The 21,173-nt window shown below is 33.9% G+C and overlaps 2 protein-coding genes across 3 annotated transcripts in view; one reads left to right on the top strand and one right to left on the bottom strand.

Moving 5' to 3' along the window:
- LOC126879491 (calcium-transporting ATPase sarcoplasmic/endoplasmic reticulum type) overlaps positions 1 to 11,017 on the top strand; it is a 164,630-nt gene extending 153,613 nt beyond the window's left edge. Inside the window, exon 12 of one of the 2 annotated variants that reach the window (XM_050642532.1) lies at positions 10,012 to 11,017. In XM_050642532.1, coding sequence (XP_050498489.1) covers positions 10,012 to 10,040 — 29 coding nt within the window. In that variant the 3' untranslated portion in view covers positions 10,041 to 11,017. Of the gene's footprint in view, positions 1 to 8,481 lie in introns of both variants that reach the window. The other variant, XM_050642533.1, reaches the window with a different exon arrangement.
- A 4,523-nt stretch (positions 11,018 to 15,540) lies between these two features.
- LOC126879492 (cysteine-rich motor neuron 1 protein-like) lies at positions 15,541 to 20,957 on the bottom strand. Its single transcript, XM_050642534.1, has 2 exons — positions 20,541 to 20,957; positions 15,541 to 15,737 (listed from the first exon to the last, which is right to left on the bottom strand). The coding sequence occupies exons 1-2, from the start codon at positions 20,713 to 20,715 to the stop codon at positions 15,607 to 15,609; spliced, it is 306 nt and encodes a 101-aa protein (XP_050498491.1). The 5' UTR covers positions 20,716 to 20,957; the 3' UTR covers positions 15,541 to 15,606.
- Between the last annotated feature and the right edge of the window lie 216 nt (positions 20,958 to 21,173).

The raw sequence follows: 21,173 nt of genomic DNA, 5'->3' as shown, positions 1-21,173 counted from the left end.
GATGAACTATAAAAATTATGGCGTATTCTAATTGCGAATAAAGTAAACGAATATGATTTACTAAAGTTACCTGTGGTCTCTTAAAATATTTTGGACAGTGGTTCGACTTATTCCCAAACTTCTGGCGATAGCTCTTGTGCTTAAATGGGGGTTTACATTTATAAACGCTAAAACGTTTATTACATTTTCCTCAGTGCGACCTATACGACGTCTTCGATGCAAAGGTAAATGCACACTTCCTGTCGTACGTAAACGTTGTGCGATTCGAATAAAAACTCGTCTACCGTGATGTCGTCTGTTGGGATACTGCTGTGCATATACTCTAGCAGCAACAGTGGCATTTCTCATACATTCAAAATAAACTGCCAACATGTCAAAAGCTTCTTCATTTGTAATAATCATATTTTTATATTTATATTAACGAATGTAATTAATTAAAAAGGTAACAACATAAACAATAGACACAATTACAACGCCATTAAAAGTTTTGACATTAGAAGCGATATTCATTTGTTAATCATAGCCTTGCTTGTAGGTATGTAAAGGGCAATTTATTTTATACTTATTACTGAAGTGTAATAATTTGACTGTTACTGATTAATCGACTTAGGTAATAGTTTCCTAATACTTTTCATCAGTCCTTGATTCATAAGATAAATGGTGGTACAATATACCTACTTACCTAATAATATAGTAACATAATAAGTCGAAATTAGAATATGCATAAAAGTTTCTCCCATTTAACACGTTTTTTAAGATATCTCCGGATTGGAAGAAGATATCGACATGCTGTTTTCGGTATTTTATTGCTAATTTATTCTTCTTTTATAATCTGATAATAAAACGGTATGTTTCTATTTAATATTTTTCAAGGAAAACTAGATTTAAAATAAAAATTAAATAGCGCCCTCTAGCAGGTACCAAACATATTAGGTTGCTTCGACATTATAACTCCTACATTGCCAGTAAAGAGCTGTTTACAACAAGACCAAATTTGTAAAGATCGGTTAAGCAGAACCGGACTTACAAGCACTTTTCCGTAACAAGGTTCCCACTCTCCCCTACCTCTTATTTTAAAAGATTGACCAAAACTTGTATTACAAAATATACGCATAATTTTATGAAGAATAAGATGATCGTATTTTGAATGCCTGTTAATTGGTAAAATTTTGTCAAATTTTCCTTTTTAAAATTTTCTGTTTAAATTGCGCCATCTAGCGGTAGACCTACAATTCTAAAAATAATTTCCAGGCTTTTCTCGAGGTCACTTTTGTCATAAAATTTTTTATCCCGAAGCTCTGACATAATCCGTTTCTGAGATATAGCCGACGGCCGTTCTTAGTTGGCCACCCGGTACTATATATCTATTTTGTAAATAAATAACGAAATGATGTAGAAACCATTTACCAAAAATCCCAAATTTTGTTTCCTTTATTTAATTTACATTGAGCAAAATACTACTGATTGATGTTGACGAAAAATAAATAAAATGTTTACTTCTAGAACTAACTTGTATAGCCAAAAATATAAAAGCTTGAGAAACAGCTGTTACATGCTTATTAACAAACTTAATGCTTTTTGACGCAGTTGTACAGATTTTATTTTGATGTTCCTTTACACGACCATCATTAACATAGTTCACTAAATTACTATAGAAACAAGGTTAAAATTGGAATTATTACTCGATGGCCCAGTGAGTCTTTGTTGCATTTGTGCAACACACACACTACACAAAATGATTATTTTCCTGATAATTTTGTATTATTGAGACGCAAATAACTACAAATAAAAAAATATTACATACTTTTTTAGACATACGACATGTCAAATTTTAGTGCGATGTGACCATTAGTTTGAGAACTGCATTAAGTTGATGTGTTTGGAAAAATGACGCATATGGAGAAAAACTATTTTCGATCTCATTAAACATTATTATTTGAGAAATAAAACGGCGAAGAAGACAAAATAAAAGCTGGATAAATGTGGGAATAATGCTCATTCAGACCACACTATTAAAATTTTGTGTCCGTGAATTTCGTAATAGCCGTATATCTACATTGGATTAACCACGTACTGGACGGCCCACCGATGCTGTTAGACCGGAAAATGTAAAAAATGTCCACGAAATGGTTCTAACTGATCGTAATGTGAAGGTGCATGAATTGCCAGAAGCCACAAGAATTAGTAAAAAGCGATCTAGTAATATTTTGAAGGAAGTTTTGAGTATAAAAAAAAGTTATTCTGCCGATGGGCTGACTATTGACCAAAAACTTGTTCGTGTGATCACTTGTCAGCAGTGTTTGGAGCTTATGAAGCGGAATCCGCCGGACTTTTGACATCGATTAGTAACCATTGATTAAACATGGATCCACTATTACATACCAGACGCTAACAAAATGAACGAACGGCAGTGGATTAAAGCCAGCAAAAGTGCTGAGAGGTGGCCAAGGGTGGCTCAATGGGTCGGAAAGGTTACCACTGTATTTTGGGATTGCAAAGGCATTATTTTGATTTATTATCTTGAAAATATTTTAGTGGTTTCTGTTCTTAATTCTACAGCTTCTTCTAAATCAAAAATGGTAGTACATTTTAGTTCCTGTGAGAGGTTTTGAAATTGTCAAGAAACGTAAAACAAGAGGTATAACTTCCTTCAACTTATTATAGAAGGGAAAATAGAAGGAAGACGTGGCCCGGGTAGACGACAAATGACCTGGCTGCGCAACATCAAAGAATGAACAGGATTAGACTTTCAAAGTCTAATCAGAAAAGCCCAAAATAAAATTAAAACAATTTTACAATTTTTATTAAGTATCAGATACACGTGAAGTTGAATTTTGAGATTATCATCATTGGCTATAGAACCTATAATGCGTCTTGGCCTGTTCTAGAACCAGCTTATATTTTCCTTCCTCTCCTTCGTCTTGATTTTTCAATTTGGTACTTTTTTTATATTAAAGCCCTAACTACCCTAATTCTTAAATCATGTTCTGGGCCTGCCTCTCACACCATGCAGTATTTGAGATGAGTACTATAAACTAATTAAATAATACGCGAGGGAGTAGAGGGAGAAGTTACTCATTCACAACATATGGATAACTCTACAGAGACAAATAATAATATGTGAAAAATAATGATTTTTGAGAAAATAAAAATATATCTCATATGCTCTCTACAAAGCAAAAGGAAGAATATAGTTAGAAAACAAAACACTAATTAAAATTTAGCGCTGTTGTGTTGTGTGACTTTAGCAATGTTGCTACATTGTCTGAAAGTTAATTGTATAATTTTGCTTAGGTAGACAGTTCTTCTGTTTTTATGGCTTCTTTACGAGGCGATTCGGAAGATGGGATTTAGATAAATTGAAGATAAAGGAGTAAAAAGATTTGTAAAAGAAGTAAATGCAGAGATGCAGTTCAAGGAAGAACAAGAAATGGAGGAGCAGTGGAAAAAAATCAAACGAGGAATAAACAAAGCAGCAGAGAAAGTGGTCGGAAAAATGCAAAAAGAAAGAAGAAATCATTGGTTTGACGAAGAGTGCAAACTAGCAGTGGACGAAAAGAATAAAACAAGATTGAAATGGCTAAGCACAGGCAAAGAAGAGGAACGAGAAAAATACCAAGATCAAAGGAAAAAGACAAAGCAATTGTTTAAATCAAAGAAAAATAAAAAAGTAGACGAAATTATGAACGAGATCGAAACAGAAAATAAGACACACGATTCAAAACCACTGTACCAATACTTAAAGCTAGGTAGTAGAAAACGGACAGCTAATGTAGCCATAGAAGCAGAAACATGGCAGAAGTATTTGGAAGAAATGTATCAAGAAACGGACATAGAAGAAGAAAGAGAAACAATAATGAACCTGGAACAAGATGAAGAAGAAGAATTGACCTATACAGAAGTAAAAGATAAAATATGCAAACTGAACAACAGGAAACGGCGGGAGACGACGGAATATGTGCAGAACTTATGCCCTAAGAATGGAAGAAAGCAATTATTGTGACAATACCAAAACAAGGAGACCACAGGATATGTAAAAACTACCGAGCAATTAATTTACTGAATGTAACATATAAAGTAATGACTGGTATAATTAGAGACAGACTAACAATATACACAAAACAAAGCATAGAAGACTACCAGTACGGTTTCAGAAAAGGAAGATCCACGATAGATTCTATCCATACACTAAAACAAGCGATAGAGAAAACATACGAGTACGACGGAGAAGCACATATACTTTTCCTAGAAAACAGGCTTTTGACAAACTAAGTAGAAGAAAAATGATCCAAGACTTACAAGAGAGCAAAATACCAAATAAAATTATAAGAATGATAGAAATGACAATGCGAGATTCCCAAGCAACAATAGACACCGGAATAGAGAGAACAGAAATAGTAAAAATAAAAAATGGAGTAAGACAAGGAGATGCGCTCTCAACGGTACTATTTATTCTATCATTAGACAAGATAATAAAAAAGTTGTCAAACGCAGGAACTATAAATAAAAATACAGTACAAATAATTGGATATGCGGACGATATAACCATAGTAGCAACAGATAAAAGGGCATTAAAGAAAACCTTCCAAGAAATAGAAAACTAATCTAAACTGAGAGGACTGTAAATAAATGAAAATAAAACAAAATACGTGAATGTAAGTAAAAAAAAAAGAAAACGCAACTGACAGAAATGCAATAGACGCTTCGAAGAGGTTGAAACATTCAAATATTTGGGAGTATTAGTCAACAGAAGAAATGAAAGTGTAGAGACGAAAAGAAGAATTCAAGCAGGAAACAAAGCATTCTACAGAAATAAAAAAAATTTCAAAGATAAGCCGAAATACAAAAATGAAAATCTACAAAACGACCATAAGACCAATAGTGCAATATGCTTTGGAGACATTCAAATTAACAGCAAGAGAAGAAGAGCAGCTGAAAGTTTTTGGGAGAAAAATTCTGGGCCCAAAGAGGGAAAACGAAGAGGATGCAAGGCAATGGATGAACCACGAAATACAAGAATGGATGGGTCAAGAGAACATATTTAGAGCAATAAGAGCACAGAGAATTAGGTGGTATGTACACATAATGAGAAGAGAGAAGAACAATCCGTTAAGAGTTATAACCGAATGGATACCACTAGGTACAAGAAGCAGAGGCAGGCCTAAAATCGGATGGAGACAACAAGTGGAAGAAGACTTAAGAAGTATGGAAATTAAAAATATAGGAAGGAAAATCAGAGAGAGAGAGAGAGAGAGAGAAAAGAATGGAGAAAGGTAGTGGAAACAGCGAAGTCACACCAGCAACTGTAAAACCAAACTCAGAATGGGATGATCCCCCACAAATCTTACAGGATCTTACAAGTGAAAACAGCTTCAGCTTCCTCGGGAGCGTATAGCTTGTATATATATACGAAGCAATTCGCCAGTTAGGTAGACAGTTTGTTTTCTTTAGATTCAGAGCAGACCATAGGCCCCTCTGAAGAGCCCAAAAGTGTGAAACGTACGTAAGCGGATGATGGTCGCTTCTGAAACGGAATGAAATATAAACTGTGTTTCATTTTCTCTCAGTTTACTCATATTGTGAGTACACGGAATACGGAATCAACTTTCGATGGAATTTTTACCTAGATGAATTGACGGTAGGTGACTGCATATTATAGAGTCCCTTTCGTCTGCTTTATTCATCGTCCTTTAGTTTGTAAATTGTAGAAAGCACGGATTAAGGTTGTAACCAGAAAGTTGGTTCCACAGTAGAAGTCTATAGAATTTTTGGATCTGGGACTTCTCATGGTGTTAATATTTAATGCGTATCAAGCCAAATACAATATGGTATATTATCTCTATATAATTAAGAATTGTCTATAGTAATTTAGTGAACAAATGTAAATGAATTATTGTTAGATAAATGAATTCATTGGTTTTATTAAAGCTTCTCAAGTTTTTACCGAATTGGCTGATAATGATAATTACATTCCAGTTACTGTGATATTTAAGTATTAATCATTTGGCCTATTAAATCCTATTTTTAAACATTTTAATCTGAAATAATAGTCAAATATAAAATATTTAAGTGCAGTTGCTATAAGCAGAAAGAACTAATTGAATTATGGTACTTGTATAAAGATTCCACTATGTATAGCAGATAAAAAAAGAGCCGTATATACAGTATCAGATGTTCATCGCCAAAGAAAACAGCATATTTTAGATGTCACTTTAGGTCGACATAGGTTAGATAAGATTCAATATGAGTGGGTGCAACTGTAAATATTGAAATCGAAGGGCAACAAATCGAGCAAGTAGACCTGTTTAAGTATTTGGGAATAATGTTAAACAACAAAGGTACACAAGAAGATGAAATTGGAAACAGAATAAAATTGGCAACGAGAACTTGTTATTCACTGTATAAAAATTTCCTAAACAAAAAGGAAATATCGAGAAAAACCAAAATGACAGTATATAAAACCGTATATATGCCAATTACAATATATGGGGCAGAAAACTGGGTACTTAATGACAGACAAAGAAAAAGATTACAAGCTACAGAAATAAGATACTTAGAAAAGTGGTGGGAGCAAGAAGATTAGACAAAAAAAGAAACGAAGATATAAGACATGAACTACAGGTAAAATCGCGCAACGAAAAAGTTGAAGAAAAGAAGTTAAAATGGGCTGGACACATGATAAGAATGAGTGGTGACAGACAAGTGAAAATGACATGGGAGGCCAAAGCAGTGGGTAAAAGCACGAGGGACAGACCAAGGAAAAGCTGGAACACTAGTGTAAACGAAATACTTAAGAAAAGAGGAACATCGTGGCAAGAATCAAAAGTTTTAGCAGCAGATAGGAAGAAGTGGCGTAAATTTGCAGAGAGTATCATATAAAGGAGGAATCCTCGATACCTAATGGTAAAAGAGGCAATCGATTATGTATGTATGTATGAGTGGGTGCAAAGACCTCTTACGTTCCACATTCCAATTTTTAAATTCCTTCTGGGGAATCTTGGCAACCTCTGACTACCAAAAGTCTGCCGGCAACTGAGGGGCAGAGTAATGGAGTAATTTCCCGTTGATTTCTCCATTGCAGTTTAAAAGCCATTTAAACTTTAGTATCCAATAACAGACCAATCCAGGATCATTCCCTTACGTCTATCTTGGTACTGATGTTGCTGCTGCCTGACTTCAGTCAGAGAAGGATATGAGAAGGAAAACTTTGGTAATTAGGTGGGAGAATGAGTCTAGGACATAATTACTCCCAGGTACCAAGAAATTGGGAAATAATTATGGCTCACGTATCTACCCTCTACAAGTATCACATCCATAATCTCTAACATATGCAGTTTTCCTTTGTGAAGAGCGTTGATGCCGTATACTATGTACGGTCTCTTGTACTACGGTAAATGCACAAATATCAACAAATAAAAATAATTTATAAAGGGAAATTTTCCAGTAGTCAGCTGTATACAATAGTTTAAAAACTTACAAAGAAGTAAACAACTTGTGGTCTAATTTATATATGTACATATTTATAAAATTACTAAAATAATAGAAATATCCAAAAGAATTACAATTTTCAGCAGAACGTTTTCAGTCTTATTAGACCATCATCAGTGAAAATTTAAGTACTTTCAAAAATCCACTTTAAAAGGTGAATAAAAAAATTATTCGAGGATTTAATTAATCTCCTTCCGGGTTTGACAACCTGTATGTGAGTCCATATCAATCTTTCTAGGTAGGTTCCTCGGGAGCTTGGGAAGGCTGTTACGTCACGATAATTCGAATAACCAGACTTATCCAATATCTACAACGCAACCGAGTTACTAGGATTCATAGCCTATTTCGTGGTAGATTAATAGTCGCTCTTCTGCTCTTGAAAATTTTACCTAGAAAAAGCAGCAAAATGTTGATATAGACTCCACATAACTAGAGGTCGGGTCGTCCAAGAAAATCGCAGCCCAGCCGATGATTGAATTTTTTTTGAATTTGGCCGAAGAAGCGTTCGATTTCATTTATTCCAGTATTACTTGTTTAACAACAATACATTCCGTTTGCTACAGAAGATAAACAAGGTAACTCCTACAGCAAACTTGATCATCTTCACAGGTAAATCTCAATAAGAAAATCTAACGTCCAAATAGATCTATCTAATGTTGCAAAGTCGCTCAATAAGCGTTCAACGAAATGTGTCAGTGACACTTAAGCGAGAAGTCCGTGTCAGAGTTGCTTGACACTTTTCGTTGAATTTGTCTTGATGGTCGCTTATTGAGTGACTTTGCGACCTGTTTGGGACCTTAGATTTTCTTACGAAGATTTACATGGGAAAATGATCAATTTTGCGCGGAGCTACCTTGATTATCATCTTGCTACTAGCTACTAACTTGTGTTTTAACTATAATTGCTCTTTATCTGTGATGTCAGCCTGTAAGTATCGCAAAATCTCTATTTATATTTTTTCAAAAGTACTGATTTATTTTTTATTTTTCACAGTACCCCAAAAAATGTGCCGAATGTAAATAGCTCGTCATGAAGACAAATCGAGCCGAGTTTGCAGTGATAAGAGTGCCTTCCCCACCAGGAATGGATTTTTAAATATTTTTTTCAAACCAGTCTGTGGATGCAAACTTTATTTTTGTTACTAACTGGATAACGCATATAACATAAGTGTAAATACATACGTTACAGCTGTTTATTGAAAAGCAAACATACTATATTTACTTAAGCCTAGCGCATTCTTATCTTAGGTTTATAATCATTTAACTAGAAACAAATTTCTTCTAACATAGTTTTGGTGTCACTTGATTTTTTTATTTGTATGATCTTGCTCCGATCCGGCGGGCTTCGAATTAATCCGTTGCAGCCCAGTTGGCTTATTAACTCGGTACGTTAGTTAGCCAGGGAGTCTCGAGCTGAATGCCGCAAGACTGACTACTGACTGTTCTTCGTCGCTGCCTTGCTTTTATACCTTTGACTCCACCTCCACCTCCCTCTTCCTTGGTGGGACAACAATCTCATCATCATAATTGGCTCAACAATCCTCTGCGAATCTTGGCCTGTTCGTAAAGAAGTCACTTGCGTGGATTTCTAGCAACTTCCCTCCATCTTATGACCGTTAGAATCTTAAGGTCTTCTTCCACATTTATCAATCCCTCTTCTACGCGATCGTCCTCTACTTCTGCTGCCATCTGGCGTTGAGAATGTCATTATCTTCATGTACTCATTATCTGACATTCCCATGTATTCTTCGGGTTTTCTTATGATATATTCTATAATTTAGAAATTTATACTAAAATTCGTTCTCGGCATATCTAGCCTTACATCTTCCCATTTTTTCGGAGTTTTGAAATATATGTAGTAGGTATATGTTGGATACTTTTTTAAACCAAAAATTGTCATTTGCTGACTTCAAGATAGTACTGGGTTTCGAATTATGTTTGGGACGCCACATATTGGTAAATCACCATCATCATTCTGACTTACAACCATGTGTGGGTCCTAGCATCCTCAAGAATTACTCCCCAGTCATCGCTATCCATCAGGAGTTTTGCAATTTGATGAATTTTCGATTAACCATCTTGGTATTTTCTTCTTTATATATCTTAATAAATCACCAGCTGTTAATAGTTAATCTTTGAAACACCAAGGTGTTAATAACAAAACTGTTGTATCGATTTTTATACCTTGTAAATAGTTATCTATATAAGAAACAAAGTTTGAATTTTGCAATGGGACTGTTGACTAAAATTATTAAAAGTGCTTTTTTCAATACTAACTGTCAATATTATTTCTAAAATGTAAAGAAATTAAAATATTTTTATACACAATTTGATATGAACTCAATAATTGTGAAGACAAATATTCTAGATAAAATTCTATCAATTCACAGACTGGTATTTTTTATTTTTTAAGTACTTAATTTATGTTTTTCTTTTTTGTTTATTTTATTTATTTTTAATTAACCACTAGCATGACATTTCTTAACCCTAAAGATCTCTTTCTAACGCTTTAATTCTTTTTCAGTTGGAGAATCCGTTGTTGATAGATGGTAAAAGCTGCATCAGAATGGCTCCATGCTTTTTAAAAAAACTACCTTATATAATATATTATTTTGAAAGAAAGACTCCGCTGGCTTTTAATTTTTATTACATTTTTTGGAAGTCCCGGCTTCCGATTCCCGTTTTTTCCGCTAGTTGAGTCGCCATTTATTTTTTTAAGACTTATTAGTAAAATTTTCGAAAGCTTTATTTTTTATTTGCTCCTATTTTTCGTTTTTCGATTCAACCTGAAACCTGTGATTTGGTTTAAAGGCACGTTTATTTAATATAATAAGGTCTTTGTATGAAGCCCTGGTGTCAGTTCAAATATAACAATTTGCTTAATGCAATTTTATGATCAGTAACAACAGCACTGTCATATACTACCACAGCCATAGGATGGTAACACGGGAAGGCACAAGCACAGTAAACGTCAAGAGTACAGAACTGGCACTGGCGTTGTCATACACAGACTTAGATTAATATAACGAAATGTACATATATCTAAGGTTAAATTAAAAATTGTTATTGTTTTTGCTCCCGACGTGGTGTAAAACGTTAAAATCTACCTTTTGAGATCAGCACGGACCGAGATTCAAAAGAGAGGGGGAAGTAGCCTCCTCGCCCTCCCCCTGATTGTTGTTGCGCCACGTTGTTCGTTAGTTTAGTTCATATTTCGGCCACGGGTGTTATAAAGTGGCTTCATTCGTTTCATTTCAGTTTTAATTTGAAAGGCCTTTAGTTGACCGTTACCATTGCCACGCCCTGTATAAGAGTAACTATCGTCCGGGCTGCTGACAGTGCTAAAGATCGAACAGAGGCAGCCATTCTTTTTTTGGAAAGATATAGACGGTTTGAGCTGGTCTCGACTGAGTTTGGCTGCACTTGTTTAGGCAGCCAATGTATAGTTATACATTGTAATTTACATCAGTTTTGTAAAACAAGATTATTTGTGTAAATAAAGTTGACGGCTTTCTGGCTGTCTTAAGTTAGATGTTTTTATTATTTCCCTGCAACAGAAAAGGTGCTAAAAAGTTTAACAATATAACGCAAACAATACTTAACCCTTTGCGGTCGTTGTCATGTGATACATGACTAATATAAATTTACTAACAATTTTGCCCACAGGTCGCCTGGCATGTTCGCCTGATTTTTCGGCAAATCCTGGTAAATGTTTTGAATGTATTTATGTTTGACCGTGCACGTGCTAAACATCATTCCATTTCAATTAAAGATAAGTGTTTATATGGAGTTCTGTTGATAAAGATTGTGTTAGTATTTTTAACATGAGTACAAGAAAATATTTAACTCGGGCAGAGTTAGATGGCATATAGTCTAAGATCCGAATATAGGTCGATCTGTAGCCATCTGCTTGCCGGATGAAACATTTTTTTTTATTAAATTTCATACATAGACTAATATTTCTAAATTCAACCTGTAGCTTAACATGTTTTGTTCAATTCTACCAAATATAAATACTTTAGAACAAATAGAAAAAAAAAAGATGGAGCTATATTAAATAATGCTGTTTGAAATATTAGACTGATTAAACGGCTACGACGACCTCAGTGCACTTTCATGTGTTAAACAGTGACGAGTAGTTCAGTATGCATGTAATACATGCCAACGACCTGTACGACACTTTACTCATCATCGCGACCGCAAAGGGTTAAGATTTTTACGCAATAAAATTATATAAAAGGTAGTCTACCGGTTACCAGTGTGTACAAACTTGGAGGTGAAGATCGGAATTTAGTAGGAGAGACTAAGTAATGCCAACACAATATGGTATCATGTATTGCGCTTCATTGCCCCTTTACACATCAGTTCAAGAAAATACATCTGCTATTTTAGGGTGGATTGATATAAAACTAGCCTTTGATAGACAAAACAAGTTGTTTGGGATTAAATCGATTTATTTCTGATTTAGCTCGATACACTTATAGTCTAGTCGCAACATGGGGGTCCCGTGGGCACTTTTAGCTCGCCGCGATTTGATGGTGGTATTATAGGTTTTTTGGGTCGCTGAATCCAATGGAAGTGGTCTGGAAGCCCAAATGTGGTGCGTTTAATTGTTATTAACAAATTATGGTAAAATTAGGTGTTTTTCAGGAATTATTAGAAGCTCCGAAAATAAATTGATAGTGTTAAGGTCTTCTCTGGTGTATTTTGTGTCGCTGAATCTAATGCGACTAGTCGCGATTACTCAAAATATGTTCTTAATTTGTTTATTGTTATATAAACAATTATAAAATAATTGTTTATTCGCTGAAAAGCTCGAAATGCGCTATCTGCAGCAAGTTTGTAGTCTTTTTCATAGTATTTTTATACGCTAAATCAATTGCTACTAGTCGTGATAGCTTAAACCACGTTCCGACTTTGTTATTGATAAATTATTGCAAAAATAACGGTTTATAGTACGTTCACTCACGGTTTTTGTTCTGAATTAAAAAAAAACACGTGGATTGACATGAAATTTGGCATACACTTAGTTAACATGTCAAACAAAACAAGTGATATTGTGAAGATGTCTGCTTTATACCCTGGGGGTGAGTTTCACCCCTTTTCGGAGGTGAAAGTGAAAAAGAAACCTTTAAAATAAGTCCGGAAGTGGATAAACTGATTAATTCTAAGCGACTTTTGTTCTACAGTTTTTTCACTAAGTCAATACTTTTCGAGTTATAGTCGGTTCGCTAAACTCAGAACTCATACACAACTTGCTAGTGATTTTAGTACGTAAGTTTTTTGTTTTTGACCAATTTTGCCAAAATTACTAACTATTTAGTAATTATTAACTATTTAGTAATGATTTTTTTGCCAATTTTACCAAATTGGGAAAATTACTTACTAAAATCACTAGCCAGTTGTGTCCGAGTTTAGCGAACCGACTATATTTGGTTTTTTTGTTAAAAAATGAACATATTCACTCGCAAATAACTCGAAAACTATTGACTTAGTAAGAAAACTGTACCTATAGAACGAAAGTTGATTATAATTAATCAGTTTATCCAATTCCGGACTTACTTTTTTCACCCGCGAAACGGGGTGAAAGTCACCCCCAGGATAAAAGCACACATCGGCACAGTATCACTTGTTTTGTTTGACATGTTAGCTACGTGCATGCCAAATTTCATGTCATTCCAAGTGGCTTTTTAAATTTAGAGCAAAAACCGTGAGTAAACGTACTATAAACCGTTTATTTTTGCAATAATTTATTAATAACAAAGTCGGAACGTGGTTTAAGCTATCACGACTAGTGACAAGCGATTTAGCGTATAAAAATACTATGAAAAAGACTACAAACTTGCTGTAGATAGCGCATTTCGAGCTTTTCGGCGAATAAACAATTATTTTGTTATTAACAAAATAAGAACATATTTTGAGTAATCGCGACTAGTCGCATTCAATTCAGCGACACAAAATACACCAGAGAAGACCTGAACACTAACAATTTATTTACAGAGATTCTAATAATTCCTAGCTTTTTTATGTCCAAATGATGGTGAATAATGTTGTGTATACATTTGTAGGAAATGTTTAGGGCCTCTACTAACTCGAGGAGCTTGATTCGACAATCTGTCATAATCATGACATAGACTTTGTTAATCATTTCCGGCATGGTGACTTCATTTGGCCTCGCGGGCGCTCATCAAAAACACTCGTACGACCACGAACAAATTCAGCTTTCCAAAATTTTAATGTTGCTGACGAAGGTGCAGCTTCACCATATACTTCGTCCAGGTCGGCTTTGATTTGCATACATATTCGTTTTCCCCTTTTTGTGGAGGAACTTAATTACCGAACAATACCCAATTTTTTCCAAAAACACAGAAGTTGTTTGTTTCTGACGGCTGTAAAAACCAAACCACACCAAACTAATAGTATTTTTGTTTAAAATTTTAACAGACGTCATGTCATGAGTGGCAAATGTTAAAGCAGTGGTTAAAGAGAGCAATTCGGTATTAAGTAACGCCATCTATCAAAGGCTAGTTTTATATCAATCTAGAGTTTTGCATGATCATGATTGCAACATTCTTAAAATACACACATCAAAACAATCTAGGGGACACCTATATTAATAGCTTTAAATCAATGTTAGCTACAAATACAAAAATAAATTTATGATTTTAATATTTATTGTTGTTTTTTCGATTATGGTAACGCTGAAGAAGAACTTGTACGGTAACGCCGAGAAGAATGGCTATAAAAAATAAAACAAAACTTCAGTATGCGTTTTTGTCTATAAGCTAAGAAGTAATATTTCTTTATTGATACTTGATTTTCGATGTCTATGTGGATTTTTATTTAGTTTAGCAATTGCCAATAATGAAGAGACACCATTTATATCGCGAAATTCAGTGGTGTGCTATCGGGATCCTTAGACCTGGCAGAAGTCAAAGAGACGTTGCTGAGGTCCTCCACAAGAACAGTAATGTCATTAACTGTTTGTGGTTAAGGTTTCATTAAACTGGTCACGTTGCTGAACGTCATACAGGCCGTATAAGGATAACCAACCAGATTGAAGACCGTTTTCTTAGGTTGCAGGCTTTGCGAGATCTCACTATAACTGCATCACAATTACAAATAAGGCTGCAAGAGACCCATCAGGTGTTTGTAAGTTGCCAAACTATTAGAAATAAACTGCATGAAGTAGCCTTTGATGCTCGTAGACCTGTGAGAGTGTCTGTGTTATCCAGAGGAAATCGCGCTCGTCGACTTCAGTGGGCACAAGAACACGCAAATTGGATTAGACGTGAGTGGGTCTCTACTTTGTTCACAGATGAGTCTCGATTTGGATTTGCACCAAATAATCTAACCAATCTCGTTTGTCTGGAACGGTTTATAAATACAACAGACTACCACTATATTATTCTCGAACCTATTGTTGTACCCTTTGCATAACAAGCTGGTTCCCAATTTCAATTAGTGCACGACAATGCGCATCCACATAATGCCAGGGTCTTGCAATCATTCCTCGAAGATAATGAAATTGAGGTTTTATCATGGCCTACACATTCGCCAGATTTAAACCCAATTGAGCATGTATGGGACATATTGGGCAGATGCATTTTACAACAAAATATAGCGTTCAATACAATACAGTAACTGTTTTAAGGGCCTGTCAATGGAGTGGAGCAAAATACCGCAGAAAGACACTGACCGTCATAAGTTAGACTAACAGATGTAGGGCAGTAATCAACAACCGTGGAGGTCATACACTATACTAACTTAACCTGAAGACTACTTTGTTGGGAGTTAAGGGGCAATAAATTAGTTTTTTAATTTTTTTATGTTAGCATTTTTTGACTTATGGAGTTCTCTCTTAATTTTTCTAAGAGCTATTGCGATAATTTTAAGAAAAAAATGTTTATTTTATATTCGGGACACTTGTTTAAAACCTCTTTTTTAAATATTCGAAATAAATTATTTGAAATCCGTCTGTAATCTCGCATTTTGTTTTTGTCCCCTAGATTATTTTGATGTGTGTATAAACTTCAATAAAACACTTTACAAGTGAAAACAATAATTATATTAAAATCTTGGTAATACAATATGTAGAGAGGATAACATACTTTTAATTCTATTGACTTAAAATCTTGGCAACTTCCTCTTCATTTGTGCATTTTGATTTATAACAAATGAGGCCTGTGTCACATACAACCTTACTTGGAACTCCTAAGAAAGGATTACCACTGCAATTATCTCCTTCTTCTAAAAGTTGATAATAAAATTTAAAAAAATACGTTTCTTATAATATATGATAGCTTATATTAAAATTATTTTTCATACTTCAAACACAGTCCCTATTTGATACAAACTGTGAATTTCTTACTGTATGACTTACATCTTGTAATACTGTACACTATTAGAAACTGAATAGTGATGATACAAGCAGCAATGATACAAGCTATTCAGTTCACTTAACGCATCCATTGATCATTTGATAAAAATATATTTAATTAAGTAAGTAGTACATCTGTTTTTTTTTTGTACAATAACGAGTTAGAGTCTCTTCGGAAAGGAAAATCTAGTCAGCAAGGCCAATAGACTCAGATGGGTAAGGCATCTGATAAGCAGTAATGATAATCGCCTTATAAACAATGTGTTTTGGGAAAGGCCAGATGGGAGAAGGTCTGTAGGACGGCCTAGAAAAAGGTGGAAATCTAATAAGATAAAACTGGACACCAAAATAAAAATCTTCAATAGTAATGTGAAGGCAGTACTATTATATGGATTACAAACTTGAAGAATAACAAAACACAACACTGGAAAGATTCAATCCTTCATCAATAAAAGCTTACGAAAAATTCTAAGAATATTTTGGCCCAACCGTATCACAAACTCAAACTTTGGAAAAAACGAAGCAAGAACCCATACATAAAGAAATAAGAAAGAGCAGATGGAAATGGGTGGGCCATACTCTGCGGAAACCAGATACAGACATAACAAAACAAGCATTGGAATTCCAACTTCTAGGAAAACGGAAACAGGGGAGGCTGATAAATACATGGAAGAAAACAATTATTAAAGAAGCGGAAAACGTTGGCCTAACCTGGTAAGAAGTGAGAGGAAAAGCACAAGATCGGCAAAAATGGAGAGTGACAGCAGATGCCCTATGTTCCAGTGGAAATGAAGAGGATAAGTAAGTAAGTACATCTGTTTTTTTTTTGTAATTAGTTATGAGTCTCTTCGGAAAGGAAAATCTAGTCAGAAAGGCCAATAGACTCAGATGGACAGGGCATGTGATAAGCAGTAATGATAATCGCCTTATAAACAATGTGTTTTGGGAAAGGCCAGATGGGAGAAGGTCTGTAGGACGGCCTAGAAAAAGGTGGAAAGATGTAGTCAGAGAAGATCTGCAGAAAATGGGAAATAGTGGCACAGGACCGACAAACATGGAAGGCAACAGTAAACGTGGCAAAGGCGAAAGATGATGATGTTTTTTTTGTAGTACATACCTTATATATGAACAATTCTATCTAATGTATGCAACACTATTTATTCAGAAAGATAAAACATTGTAACAAACATAATGTAGTACATTGTATTATAAATGGGGCATAATTATATACATATATGTAGGACCTATTATTTAAAGTTAAACTTGAACAAGTAATTCTAGACTGGTTGTTCTAGGTGAAATAATATTACTATGTGATTTGTTGTTTTTTGTTTTATAGGTGCAATCAACCTTTGTTGAAATTCCCAAAAAGTCAAGTGCAACAATCTGCTTAGATCACAGAACAATAACTTTATTGAATCACACACTTAATACATTTTTCAAACTAATACACATCAGAACTGTTCAAATTCTTGAATGTAAAATAAGTGACATACAATTTCGTTTTAGAAATGATATCGGCACAAGAGATGCTTTATTTGGCTTGTATATACTGGCCCAGGGATACATGGACATGAATCAGGACTTTTACTGAATGTTTTGTAGACTTTGAAAAGATATTTGATAAGGTTCAACATAGAAAGCTTGTAGATTTATTAAAAAGCAAAAATATTGATATTAGTGATATGAAAATGTTATCTAATCTACACTGGAATCAAACTGCCAAGGTAAGAGTTGACAACTAGAACATCCAAGATATCAAAATACAGAGAGGAGTCCGCTAGGGTTGCATGCTCTCCCCGCTTTTCTTCAATGTCTATAGTGAAGCGGTATTTACAGAAGTGCTCTCAGATTTGATAGAAGGTATTAGTGATGTAACGAATATTCGTATTCGCATTCGCATTCGCGAATATTCGCATATTATTGAATATTTGCATTCACATTCGTATTCGCAAAATTTGTGCGAATGTTTTGCGAACTTTGAATATCAGAAAAAAAAGTAATTTGAAGATAATATTAGGTTAATAAAATCAAAATATCTTCACTTCTCATCTTTTTTTTTTATTAAGGAAAGGTAACTTAACTTCGTATATTCACATTATCAGCCTCTACTTTATTTTATTATTTGGTCTTTTTTATTAAGCCTTAAGATTCATTAAGAATCAGATTTATTTACACTAGATGTCAATTAACTTCTCATTATAAATTTAGAAAATATTACCAAAAAAGAAACAAATTTAAAAAAACTGAATATTCGCATTCGCGAATGTCGTAGCAGATATTCTCATTCGTATTCACGAATGTTCAAAAAATGACATTTGTTACATCACTAGAAGGTATATCTATCAATAGAGAATTTTTGAATAACAATGATTTACAGAACATAACAAAATGCCTAAATAAATGTTGTCATGAATACGAAGAATGACTGATGAATTTGAAGAAAACTAAATGCATGATCATGACTAAATCAGCAGATGCAAACATCCAATTGAATATTGAAGATACTGTAATTGGGAGTGTGGATACCTACAAATATTTAGAATCATGGACAACATCAAATGTAGACCTAACCAAAGAATTTAAGACACATAAATTGAAATAGCACATGCATCATTTCGTCGGTCTAATAAGCAAATTGTCTAAATCCATTTTTTCCGAAAATGGTTTTGTGGTGTCATCTAGTAGTAGACGGTAAAAGCTACCACCTGACAATTCCCACAAGCGCCATTATTATTTTATTTCGCGCCAATTTCGCTAAACGAATTTTGCTGAAGTCCAAACGTTCTGTCCAAAAGTTGTTTTGATTGAAAACGTTAGAAAATGTAAGTAAATAAACATATTTTGATTATTATTATTATTATTATGGATATAGTATAATAAGTAGAAAGTTTGTGTAAATATTTTGTTTAATTAATTTTGGTCAATTATGTATTGCATGGAGTTGGGCAATTTTCTCTTTTTTTTTACTTTTGTTCAAAAGTTTTTTGTCTCTCCTGTAAAATTTTCAATTTGTGACTTAGGCAATTTGCTTATTAGACCGATGATTTATTAAACTTAAAAAGATGTCAGACTATAAGGTTAGAACTACGATTAAGGATGCCTTTGAATTTTAGTGTTAAGAAGAATCCTTCGAATATCATAGATTCAAAGAATGTCAAATGTAGAAGTAAGCAGGATAGGAAATGAAGCAGAAAAAGCATTAACTATCAAAAGACAAAAACTTATGTACCTTTTTAGGATATGGGACATGTGATGAAAAGGCAAAATACTCATTATTACAACACTTATGTAAGGCAAAATTCGAGGAAAGCAAAATATGGTAAGGCAAAGAATATCTTAGCTTAAGAACTTAAGGGAATGGTTTGAAAGCAGTAGTGCTGAATTATTTCGAGCGGAAGTTAACAGAGTCCATATTGGCATGATCATGCCCAACCTTCTATAGAAGATGGAACTTGAAGAAGATGATGTACGATATAGAAAAGGATCTCTTTATTTTCTAATTAACCTGTACAAAGTGATATACAAAGATGTGAATTGATACATGAAACATTACTAAATCTAACAGTATACTTATACAGTGTGTCCACGATTGGGGTGCCCAAGAGAAAAAACTTTTTTATTTTCAATTTTAGCAAAAAATGTCATTCTTGATAAAAAGTTTTGCTTGCTATAAAACCCCATAAAACGAAACAAAATTCAAGTTTTACAAATCCTGCTTAATTTTGTAGTCAATTTTATGTAAATCCCTATAAATTTTTGCACTAAGTTCGAAATCGTAACAATAATCTAGTGTTGCCAAGCCACAATGTAGCTTAGTAACTGTCAACTCTGATAAATAATTTGCTAATTGTCATTTTTTTTTTCGACAATGTTAATCGTTCAAAAAATAATTTATCTTGTGATCAATTTTATTGCTAAAATTATTGGATTAATAATTATGTAATTATTAAATAATTGGGTGTTTCAAGGAGAACGACAACAAAGAAGCGAAAGGGATGTTCTCTCAAGTTATTATTGTTACAATTTTGAACAAGTGCAAAAATTTATAGGGATTTACATAAGATTGGCTACAAAATTAAGCATAATTTGAAAAACTTAAATTTTATTTTGTTTTATGGGGTTTTAGAACAAGCAAAACTTTTTATCAAGAATGACATTTTTCGCTAAAATTGAAAATAAAAAAGTTTTTCCTCTTGGGCACCCCAACCGTAGACACACTGTATTTCACTTTTACTTATTGTAGAAACAATGCAATATTATTCTACAACTGATGGTAATGACTAAAGCAAAAAAAGTACACATGTAAGTTAACATCCTCAAAGTAGACACTATAAAGAGGTTGAACCTGAACCTCTACATAAATTCAACTGTACCCAAAAATATTAACTAATTCATCTATTTCTCTTAAGGCACATACTCACTATATCCGTACTCCTCTTATGCTCCACATAGTGGATACATTCGATGTACCATGCATACCTCTCCAACCATGCAACGGTGTGCGCTCCGCCTCAGCGTTCCAATCGGTGGCAGTTTATATGTGGAAGAGCCCATGCTGTATTGATTGGAGCAGTTGCAGGGAGTGACGAGCGCAAGAGGTTCACGAACATAGTGGACACGCGCCTTTATATAAATTTTCAATTTGAAAAATAAATAAAAGATATACTTACTCAACACTGTGAGACAGGTATCACAACAATTACATGACCATTTTGGAACAGGTTTTTGTCCTTCTGGACATGAAAGTGGTTCACATACTGTTTTTTCGTCGCAAGGTGGACAAACGTAGGAGTTTCCGAAATGAACTGTAGATAATAAGATTAAAAATAAACTTCCCACAATCATGTTGAATGTTATTGTATGTGTGTTGTATTTCACAAAGATTAGAAAAGGATTTCAATTTCAACTTGATCTATTTGAGTTTTTAAACTATGTGCTATCTTTATTTATGTATGTATTTGAATTGCTATCTTTTACGTAAATGCAATTACCGAATTATTTTGCATACGTTATGTATGGACATTTTTTATTTTGATAACAAAATAGCAGGTGATAAAGATAAACATTACCCTGACATTGACACTACTTGACATTACTGACAAATTTCACTCTTCTCTTTTATAGTGTTTAAATCAGTTTAAAACATTCTTCTTCTTACGTGTAGTCTCCTTTCAGCAAGTTGGCAACCACCTTTGCGATTCAAATATTCGATGCATCTTCTTTGAATAGTTCTGTTGAACCATGATACTATAAATAAAGTTATTGATAGTATCATGTGTTGAACTGCAGTTGAACCTTTGAAC

This window comes from Diabrotica virgifera, chromosome 2 (genome assembly GCF_917563875.1).
Source record: "Diabrotica virgifera virgifera chromosome 2, PGI_DIABVI_V3a".
NCBI classification, from domain to species: domain Eukaryota; kingdom Metazoa; phylum Arthropoda; class Insecta; order Coleoptera; family Chrysomelidae; genus Diabrotica; species Diabrotica virgifera.
This window is presented reverse-complemented; position numbering and strand designations above follow the sequence as displayed.

What these genes read in the sequence shown, in the direction of transcription:
- LOC126879492 (XM_050642534.1), bottom strand. Translation starts at nt 20,715, where the DNA reads ATGATTGTGGGAAGTTTATTTTTAATCTTATTATCTACAGTTCATTTC. An exon ending in TACCTGTCTCACAGTGTTGA is followed by an intron (nt 15,738 to 20,540) that starts GTAAGTATATCT and finishes ATCAACTTTTAG; the next exon opens with AAGAAGGAGATAATTGCAGT.